This window comes from Plecotus auritus, assembly GCF_963455305.1.
Source record: "Plecotus auritus genome assembly, chromosome: X".
In the NCBI taxonomy this organism is placed as follows: domain Eukaryota; kingdom Metazoa; phylum Chordata; class Mammalia; order Chiroptera; family Vespertilionidae; genus Plecotus; species Plecotus auritus.
This window is the reverse complement of record NC_137784.1, coordinates 97,594,252-97,605,725: the sequence shown is the minus strand read 5'-3', so window position 1 is coordinate 97,605,725 and position 11,474 is coordinate 97,594,252. Positions and strand designations below refer to the sequence as shown.

At 36.0% G+C, this 11,474-nt stretch overlaps 1 protein-coding gene across 1 annotated transcript in view; it reads right to left on the bottom strand.

Moving 5' to 3' along the window:
* Positions 1-728: 728 nt before the first annotated feature.
* Positions 729-11,474, bottom strand: part of DOCK11 (dedicator of cytokinesis 11) — a 199,379-nt gene continuing 188,633 nt past the window's right edge. Inside the window, exons 49-53 of the mRNA XM_080653538.1 lie at positions 8,504-8,714; positions 7,974-8,164; positions 7,468-7,568; positions 6,097-6,235; positions 729-2,501 (exon numbers count right to left, since the gene is read on the bottom strand). Coding sequence (XP_080509664.1) covers positions 2,379-2,501; positions 6,097-6,235; positions 7,468-7,568; positions 7,974-8,164; positions 8,504-8,714 — 765 coding nt within the window. The 3' untranslated portion in view covers positions 729-2,378. The remainder of the gene's footprint in view (positions 2,502-6,096; positions 6,236-7,467; positions 7,569-7,973; positions 8,165-8,503; positions 8,715-11,474) is intronic.

Here is an 11,474-nt window from a genome sequence, read left to right as displayed (position 1 = left end):
ACTTTATTTTCATCCGTAACGACCAAACGACCTGTCACCAGGAGGTGCATTGATGGGTCCCGCGGCACAGCGGGTCTGGGGTCTCGCAGTGTGGCAGGTCTGGGTGAGGCTGCGTGGTATGGGTCAGGACTGGGGGATCTGAGGCTGCGCCCCCCCCCCACCCCAGCACTGGGACGTGAGGCTGCATCCCCCACCTGGCGGGGCTTGACAGGGGTGGGGCCAGCCGGACATTTCTATTATAAAGAAAGGGGAAATAGCAATATTAAAATATTTCCTCTAATTAATTCTCTTTTAATGCGCATGAATTTTGTGCACTGGGCCATTAGTGAATAATAAAATGGCAATAAATACATATTTATCAATAACCGAATCTAAAAAAGCCAAATAATCAAACAAACTGAATAGAAACAGACTCATAGAGAACTTTTTGACAGTTGCCAGATGGGAGGGGGTTTCGGGTGGTGGTGAAAAAGGTGAAGGTATTAGAAAATACAAATTGGTAGTTACAGAATAGTCATGGGATGTAAAGTACAGCATAGGAAATATAGTCAATAATATTTTGATAACTATGTATGGTGCCATGTGGGTACAAGATTTATTGAAATGATCACTAAGTTATGTAATGTCTAATCACTGGGGTATACACCTGAAACTAATATAACAGTGTACATCAAATGTAATTGAAAATAAAAAACAATAAAAAAAGAAAAATGGCCAAGTCAGATGCATAATCTCAAAGATTTACTTGATCATGAAGTATTTAAAAAGCCAAGGCTCCATACAATCCATTTATATTTCAGTGTCTGTTTTTTTTTTTGTGTGTGTGTGTCTGTAAAATAGGCTAAACTACATAAGAAAAATAAGTCTAACACTTAAAATTTACATGGAAAGCAGACAAAATTATACAGATAATTCAAGCTACAAAAGTTCTTCACATCTTGGTTTCTCCTGATTTATTTAGGTAGTCTGAGATTTCTTCATTATTAGAAATGTAATCCCTAACTTGCCATTGCTAAGTCTGCGGTGGTTATGTATATTGACCCAAGAAATGCTGCAACCATTAAGTTCTATCAATGTACTTCCTAACTTTGTAAACTGAAGAAAATAATAATTACAAATTCCTACCTCAGACTCTGCTGCTAAAGCTTAGAAGTTGCATAGTATGTACTGACTGCAAATTCTCAGAAATGTTTTGCTTAGCTTTATGGATAGCCTCAGATGATAAAGTTCTGGCAACAAATGCCACTTGCTAGGGAAACCCATGCCACATAGGAATCCCTTGTCTTGTGTGTTGGAGGAGACCAACTTGATTACCTGGCATCATCAGGTCAAAACTTGAAGGAAGCTCGGCCGGTGTTGCTCAGTGGTTGAGAATCAACCTAGGAACCAGGAGGTCACAGTTCTATTCCCCATCAGGGTACATGTCCAGGTTGCAGGCTTGATCTCCAGTGGAATGCAGGAAGCAGCCAATCAATGATTTTCTCTCATCAATTTTTTTTTTTTGGAGAACGTGGGAGGGGGAGAGGGAGAAACATCGATGTGAGAGAGACACATCGATTGGTTGCCTCCTGTAGGCACCCAAACTGGGGCTGGAGAGGCAACTGAGGTACATGCCCTTGACTGGAATAGAACCCAAGACCCTTCAGTCCACAGGCTGAGGCTCTATCCACTGAGTCAAACTGGCTAGGGAAATTCTCTCTCATCACTGATGTTTCTATCTCTCTCTCCCTTTCCCTTCCTCTCTGAAATCAATAAAAATATATTTAAAAAAGACTCGAAGGAACAGCAAACTTGCTATTTTTTTATGTATGTGCTTTCTTTGTGAAATTTCATAGCAGCACAATTTGCTTTTGTTTCTTTTAGCCCAGCCTGGACTACTAGTAGGCAAGATTTCAAATTATCTCCCCAATTGGAAATACCCATGTTTTATGGAAATTCGATCATTTTTTCCTCTAAGGATTAGTATAATGAACTGAGCTACCTGTCAACAAAAATGCTAAGTTCAAAGTATTATTTTCTTCACTTCAAATTGCAAATAAGTTTTACCTTTTATTGTCTTATGTTATACAATTTTACATAGTACCATTATTATTTTAAGCAATAATTAAGCAATTTGGATTTATGTTTTTTGAGCTCTATTTCTCAGTATATAGATTTACCTAAAAAAGTACAAACTAAGCACAGGGGTGCAATTTTCCAGGCACTTCCACGTTGCTTAAATATTTACAAATATGTAAGCACCCTGTTTGAAAGCATGAAAATTTTGGTGTCAGAAGGGAACACTCCATGTATATCAAATCGTTAAATTTTAACATTTGCACAGCTCCAAATATTCCTGAGAAAGGTCAGTCTCGTTCTCACTTTACATCTGTGGGTCCTCATATTTCGGCGGCATATCTTGGGGAACCATAACCTCTGTCACTCGATGTACCACTAATTGCACAAAATACATGTAATGTGTCGTTCATCCAGGGAGAATGCATTGTGTCTTCTTGTATTATCTAAAACAAAGGAAATATGCATGTTTATCATGAAGCAAAACAGCCACTGCCAAAAAAGTATGTGTATATGAAATTACAGGCATATTTCAATTTATCAATGACACTTAGCTATTTAAAATGACATCAAGCAAAAAGAGCAAAAAATAACATTACCGACTTAAGTCTTCAAAGCTGTATTACAAAGGCAGCATAGCAAAAAAGCAGAAAAGATCTGGTTATTCACTAAGAAAAATAAAAGACTGTAAAATGCAAAATTCAGTGAGAAGTGAGAGGTAATATAATCTTTAAAAAATATATATTTTTAACACACGGTCATAATAAGTGCTCTAAACAGTGGACTCTTTGACATGACTTTATGGACCATCTTCTAACACAGTGGTTCTAATGATCACCTGTGGGGCTTTACAAACATGCTTTACCCATGAACCTTCCCTAGAGATTTGGGAAATAATATTAAATGAAGAGAAGTGTCATAGTGCATATTTCTAAACACACACTATAATTATATAAACTAATTGATACATAAGATTTTTATGGAAATGAAGAACTTCATAAAATATATTTTATAGCTCATAAATACAATATAAACATGTATATTCATATTAGTATACGTATTTTTAAATAACCTATTTTGTGTGATCAAAAGAAACAGATATCTTATGTTTAGATTAGATGAAATAAAATAGCACACACATAACATCCAACATCTTCATTGTATCATCCCAACTTAGGTTTCAAGTTTTCAATACTTGGTTCTCTCAAGTTAGCTCTGAAACTTGAGTATTAATCCTGCAAATTGGTCTATAGTGGCAGTAATGCATCATATCACTTATGTTGCTATAAATCATGTCTTATATAAAATCCATAATAGAGACAGTTCCTCTTTACAACAATCATCATTCATGACACGTGTCTGAAAACATATAGTTTTAAGAGATGACTAATTGATTGTCCATATCTTTCAGATGTGACCAGTGAAATGGGCAACTCAATGGCCACCACAAACTCTATCTAATTAAGAATCTGTAATTAATAATTTTAAGACAATATAAGTTCCTTTGAAAAAGTCAACAGGTTGAAGAAGTTTTTAAACTTTTTTTTAAAAGGACTGTCTATTTTGATATACTGTGGCAGATTATATTGAAAAGAAAAAGCCAGGCTATATGTTTTTATTAAGTACTCATTTAGTAAATTCAACAAAATAAATCATATTTCAATACACATTTACATTTTTTAATTTTGTATTACATTTTCCTTTGGGAAACAATGTCTCAATGTATATGACTGAAAAGCAGCTCTCTTTTATATGAGAATCTAATAAAAATATTGATTTACAAAAAGTTCACTATAAAGTCAATGTTTGCCCCAAGTAAGGCACATTTGAATATGATGTATTATGACAAGAGAGCTTGCATAAATATAAATCAATAGAAACTAAGATTTTTCTTGGTTAGCTAACAATATATAATCTCCAGGGTCTAAAATATTGGTCTCTACAACTAAATAAAACAGTCATGATTTATGGGAATTAAATGAGACATGTGGGAAATTTATAATAGCAGATTTGTAAAATCTATAGTTCAAGGAAAAAAAACCTATAAAATGACTGCTCTAAATATCTTGATCACAGTCATTGCAGTAAATTGAATAATTGTTTTCAATTTGAATAACAGAGTTCATGCAGCTAGGTCATGCACTGCATGCAAATTAAACAATTTTAATATAGTACACATTGGCTTAAAATAACATGTGTAATTATTTTATATCTTTTGTGAAGGAGAAACTTTTGCTGCTTTTTCCCCTATGGATTATGAAGAACAGAAACCCATAAAATGGACAGTTTCTAGGAATAAATTATGTCATCTATTTGATAAAAGTATACCTCAGAAAAGTGATGGTAAAGAAAGGTATACCTCCTGTACTGATGAACTGAGCTTGAGAGAGAGACAATAAAGAAAGTGGAATGGTTCCCTACTTTCCTAGTTTAGATCACCTGGCTGCTTTGAGAAAGAGACAAAAAAAGGGCCTATGAAAACTGAGCAGCAAAGGAATGCCTTGGAACAGTATGCACTCATTCCTATGGGGGCTAATATAAGTAAAGATAGAAAAAGAAGAAAAATAACACTGATTCCAGATTCCTTACGCCAGTGGTTCTCAACCTTTTTAATGCCGCGACCCTTTAATACAGTTCCCCATGTTGTGGTGACCCCCAACCACAAAATTATTTCCGCTGCTACTTCATAACTGTAATTTTGCTACTGTTATGAATCATAATGTAAATATCTGTGTTTTCCGGTGGTCTTAAGCTCTACAGCAGCGGTTCTCAACCTGTGGGTCGCAACCCACAGGTTGAGAACCGCTAGCAGGGTCGCCTAAGACCATCGGAAAACACAGATATTTACATTATGATTCATAACAGTAGCAACATTACAGTTATGAAGTAGCAACAAAAATAATTTTGTGGTTGGGGGTCACCACAACATGAGGAACTGTATTAAAGGGTCGCGGCATTAAAAAGGTTGAGAACCACTGCCTTAAGCCAATAAGATTCCTAGCCACAGAGAAGGGCGAGTAGGAGACTGGGACAACCAACTGGTCATTTAAAGATGGGATGATGAAAGTCTGGCTGACTGGATTCTCTATACTGTGATGACAATGGTTAGAAAGTTAGACTTCTGGTCACTCAATGCAGCCTTAGGCTAATAGTAACTAAATTCCCTATTGCTCTTCCTTAGAAAAAGCAGACAAAATAAATTCAGAGAAATAGAGCTTGATTTAAAATCAACTAGTTGTTTTCCTGGAAAAATTCTTCTTTTCTCCATCTTCCCACTGCAGTTCTTTGGATGCTAACCACTGTCAGCCTGTTTGTAAGTATACCCTCTGTGTGGCAGTCTCACACGGGTGAGTGCCTTCAAGCAATCACTGAAATACAGACAGCAGAACAGATGTTGTTCTCCTTTCCGGAACCAGCTTTAAGAATGTGTTCTCTAAATGGTTGTACTTTAAAGGCATAATTTGGCTTTAAGTGATGAATGGGTCTTCGCTTCTATACTTTTCAGGTTGGGTTTTACTAAGTTAGCTATAATTGTCATTAACACTCAGTCATAGATTAAAATGCTAATAAGTTTTATGAAAATAGGGAGTTTTGCAGGCTGTATGGGTTTAAGACAATTTCCAAATTTTGGAAATCACTCAGGATCTCACCTAAATAACAGTATCTAGTTTCTTACAGCCACAATAGCGATAGTCATTTAGGGATTTGGCTATTGAGCCAATCATTAACTTCTTTAGGACCCTTCTAGAGAGACTCATCCATGTTCACAGTAGAACGATGCAGACTTGTTCAGCTAGTCACTTCGAATGGCATTGTGACACACAGAACAATATGGTTTATTTCTTATCATTGCTTTAGCAATTGCCTCAGATAATTGCTTCAAATTTGATTTGCATTATGTCATTTAAATGATTAATAATATGAGCAAATTTTAAAATACAGACTGAATAATTTCAAGGTAATGCATTTCAAACAGATTTTGTTAAGTAACACTTAAGGATCCAAGATCTTGTTTTCATGTTCAACCACCCTAATACTTGCCTGCTCGTGGATAATGTCAGACAATTCTTTCACCATTTCTCTGAAATTTGACTTTAGGCCTTCATGGTACTCAATTTGATCCTCTTTAATTAGCCGCTCATTTAGTTCAAGCGCAATACTGCATGCTTGTATGAATTTCCTGTGGATGAAGATCAAAGATAAAGGTTTTGTTATTTATTCCCAGAAAGTCTCATTGATAATCATTTTGATATTAACTTTAACTATGGCTTTCTTGCCTATAAGAAATATTAGAATCCTATAATTTCTCACTGTGCCTTTGCTAATGCCACAGCCTATCTGAAATACCCTTTCGTTTTCCATCTTTTCTCTCAAGTTTCTTATGTCCTTTAAAACCTGGTTCAAAACATATAACCTTTAGGAAGCCTACTTGCTCAGTCATTTACTTGATATTATATCAACTAAATTTGTGCTAACATTAATTTGCATTTGTAGATAATGAGTCATTCATTCAAAAATACTTTATTTGGGGCTCACTATGTACCCAGGACAGTGCTGGGTGCTGTAGCTATGAAGTATCTGCCCCGAATTCATAAGAGTGGGGGCAAAGTTGATGACTTACCATAAAAGTACTTTTCCATTATTTCGTGTATTTATGTTTAATATCCATAACTAGAGTGTAGGTCTTAGGAGACAAAGTACCTCATTGCCCATTTGTTTTTCATTCCTGTCATAGCAACTAGTAGAATATTTTTGTACATGCCAAGCCCTAATAAATATTGGTGAATGAATGACTGCTGTTACTCTGCAACCTAGAACAGCTGATAACACACAGGAAAAGTAAATGAAATAAGTTGGGAGCAAATGAATGGGTAACTTTAGTCTATTTTACTCAACTGTCTCTCTTATTCTGAATCTAAACTCTTTTCATATATTAAATAGATTCAAACATTCCTTAGCTTACAGTGATGCTCATTCAAGACAAGCTATTATATGTCCGAGACTGGCAGAATTCAGGTGGAACTAAGGACATAGGACAGGAGGCAAGCCTCTCCAATCCTTCCAGTTCCACTTTTATTACTACCCAAAATGGTCAGAAATGCTGTGGCATGAGGTCAGTGGGGCAAAGGAGGAAACTGCGTAATGAATTTAGGCTTGTGTTTGTGTCACAACATCCAAAGCAATAAAGTAAGTTGGTATATTTAATCTCTTGCATCACTAGGGCATTGTTAATGTCCTGCAGCAAGAAAGAGATCCTGCATTTACTCTCTAATTAGCATTAGGAGGTCACTTAAATATTGTAAAAGAGAACAGAGAATGTCCTTTTCTGGACAGATATTATTTGGTGGATATTTTGGTTTCTTTTAAGAAGAAAATGGAGTACAAGAACAGTGAAAACTACAAAGCACTTACCTAAACATGTCTTTCAACTCACTGACTTTCTTAGATGGATACTTGCTAGCTTGACTGTCATTTAAGAAAGCTCTTGCATATGCTAATGGACCAGCATTTACCTGGATTACAGAAGAAGAAAAATGTGAGTTGTCAGAATGTAAATTTTTGCATTTCTCTTAAAAAAACAATACCGAAATACATTAAAAATCTGCATCTGAGAAACATATTTACTATTCTTACTGTAAGCTTACATGAAAAATGATTAACTAAAGCAAATAATCTGCAAAGATGACATTCTAATAAATTAGTTAATGATTTCTGATATGCAAATAGAGTTTGGCTATATTCAGAGGGTTTATGTTAAAGTCCTCTGACATACACAACATTTATTCAAATTGAATATAGTTTCTGTATTGAGGTAATCAAAATTAATGCACAGGTATTTGCACTCGATAAGACTGTATCACTTAGGAAAGCAAGAAAACACCAAGAAACATCTAATACATGTTTGACAACCAACATACCTGCACTGAAACACAGCCCTGCAATTTCAGTTGGAGCTGAATCATGTCCACATCAGCAGAAGAGCAAAGTTTTTGCAGCTCTGCAGTTTTATCTTTTATTTCATCAGTAGCAACATCAATTGGCTTTAAGTTAATCTGCTGTTCATAGTTTATAGGGATCCTCTTCTTCACATATGGAAACGAGTTTGAAGCTATTAAAATATTAAGATAGATTTACTATCTCAAAAAGTCATTTGTTCAAACAGTCAAATTGATTCTTAAAAATTCACTGTGCTTAATTTTCCCCAGGCCTTCTCTAGACAATACCTTAGGGTACCACCTTATTACTTCAGAATTGAGAAAGAAATTATCTTTATGAGACACTTCAATCACGATTTGCATATAGGAAAACTATGATTTCGCACATACCTATGTTTGTTCAAGAACAATGAATGATTAAAATTTCAGTTACATTTTCTGGCTGGCCAGCTGCTACCTGTGTTTATTTCAAAGGACCAAGTCAAACAAGTCATATGCAAAGTCCTACTTACTAGTCAGGATTGTACGACGTTTGCACTGTTCTTCTATGCAGCCTTGCTTTTTGCCAGATAACGTATAAGGAGCCTCAAAAACAAATTTGTTGATATTATGGTTTCTTTCAAACTCGGTCTTTCTTTCTGTGAGTTCTTTATCATCAAAGTAGGGCTTCACGTAAGTGACTTGGATATGAGCATATTTTGGATCAAGCTCTTTGGCATTTACCTATAAATAAGAAAGTTCTGGTTTTTATTGAATAAAATGGAAAAGGGGGTACAGGTAAGCTACCAACTCTTTTGAGATTAATTGAGGTACATTGCCACTATGACCATGTTCCCAATTGAACAGACCCTTGGAAGAGATCTTTGTTCTTTTTTAGAGATCATTTCCTTCTAATTATATAGAAGTTACAGAAACCTATTTGGAGATTCCAGAAATGTAGGAAGAAGATAAAAACGATAATCCTACCACTCAGTAGTGACCATTATTCACATATTCATACATTTCCTTCCAATACTTTTCCTATGCAGATATATTTACAAAACTGAGATCATTGTTTTATAATCTGAATCCATAAAAATATATTAAAATGGTTAATTGTAATTTGAATTCCACCTCAATAAACTTGTATTAGAGAGAGGACTCTGAGATGACAGAGCAGCAGAAAGTGTAGAGATACCTTTCTACCAAGACAAGAGTTACATTGGCAGAATCTGTCTGATGAAACTATTTTGGAACTCTAGAGTCTATTGATGATTTCCAACTTCTGGGGGAAGACTTAAAACAGAAAATTGCAGTTGATTTTGATTTTGGTCAGTTTCAGCTCTTGGCACAATGGCAGCTACTCATACACTTCACCTCAGCTCCATGTCAGGCAGCTGTGCACATGTTCCCGGAACAGCATTATTCACAACAGCAAAAACATGAAAGCAACCCAAGTGCCCACCGACACATGAATAAACAAAATGTGATACACACACACACAAAATAGAATATTATTCAGCCTTAAGAAGGAAGAATATTTCACAATATGCTACAACATAAATGAACCTTGAAGATATTCTTTTTTTTAAACATATTTTATTGATTTTTACAGAGAGGAAGGGAGAGGGATAGAGAGTCAGAACATCAATGAGAGAGAATCATTGATTGGATGCCTCCCACCCCACCCCCCGGCACTGGGGATGTGCCTGCAACCAAGGTACATGCCCTTGACCAGAATCGAACCTGGGACCCTTCAGTCCACAGGCCGATGCTCTATCCATTGAGTCAAACTGGTCAGGGCAAAGATATTCTAAGTGAAATAAGCTGGTCACAAAAAGACAATTCCACTTTATGAGGTATTTAGAGAAGTCAAAAATCACAGAGACAGAAAGTAGAATGATGGTTGCTATGGCAAAGGGGAGGGAATGAATTATTGTTTAATGGGTAGAAAGCTTCAATTTTACAAGATGAAAATGGCTTTGAAGATGGTGAGTGGTAATGGCTGCACAACAATGTGAATTAAGTTAATATCATTGAACTGTACACTTAAAAATGGTTAACACAATATATTTTACTAGAGGCCTGATGCACGAAAATTCGTGCAAGAGTAGGCCTTCCTTCCCCTGGCTGGCTTCTCCCGGCCACCAGCAGGCACTCGGGACCCTGGCTGGCTTTGCCTGGGTCACCTGCAGGCACCCGGGACCCCGGCTGGCTTCGCCTGAGTCCCAGCTTCGTCAGGAAGGATGTCCGGAAGATGTCCAGTCTAATTAGCATATTACCCTTTTATTATTATAGATGTACTCCAGATCAGTGGTCGCCAACCTTTCAGATCTCACAGACCACTGGTTGGCGACCGCTGCTCCAGATAGTGCCCAGTACCCTCTTTCCATGTTTAAGCCAACTAATATTGACTTGTGTCGTTGCCAATATCCTTACATTTTATGATAGTCAGGCCTTTTTGTGTTTAGTGTAGGAAGCAAAATATCAAACAAACAAACAAACAACAGAAACCTTCTAAGAAATAGTCTCTGTAACTCTTTTTCCCTCCACATATACAGGATGGACAGGGTATAGAAAGTTTCTTACCATCTTTTACCTTCTCCAAATCTATTCTACTTGCTCTTACATAAAAACCTAAAAGCCTATTTCCAGAAGCCTTAACCTTCTTTTATCTCCCATTAAAAAGCTAGATCTCTCCAGAGAGCCATCAGGAGATAGTTGAGTTAATTATCTGGCTAAGACAAAATACGGAAGGAAAATAAAAAAGGCCACACCTGATTTTAACTTTATAAAGTGAATTATGTGTGATAAATCATTCCAAAAGTACACAAGGGAATATATGAAAAGCAAAAAATGTCTTTCTTCCCATGTAAGACTCTAGTTCCTCTCCTCAGGGGTAACCATGGTTAACAATTTTGTATGTATTGTTCCAGAAATTTCCTAAGCATAGATTATACAAGTGAGTATATGTGAATAAGTTTTAACACAAATGTGATCATACTATCTATACAATCCTGCACCTCATCTTTTTCCCACCTAAGCAATATAACTTGGTAGATTTCTAAGTATTGATATAAAACTCTTAACACCTAGGTTACTATATCCATTGTGGGTAATACCACCATTTCTTTAGCCATATGGACATTTAGACTGCTTTCAGGTTTTTGCTATATAACTTTGCCACAATAAATACCTTTAAACATATATCTTCATGTATGTACATTTACAAGATAAAAATTTAAATGTGCAACTGTTGGGTCCAAGGAAACATACAGTTTAAAATATTGGGATATATTACTGAACTGCTCTTTACACTGTCTGTACAGATTTTGTTCTTTGGCAAAGTAAAAGAGTGTTTTTTTAAATTTTTACTCTCACACATTAAGAAATAGGAGAGAAACCAAGATGGCGGCATACGTAAACACCTAAAGTGCTGCCTCGCACAACAATTTCAAAACTACAACTAAAAGACAAAATGGACATCATCCAGAACCACAGGAA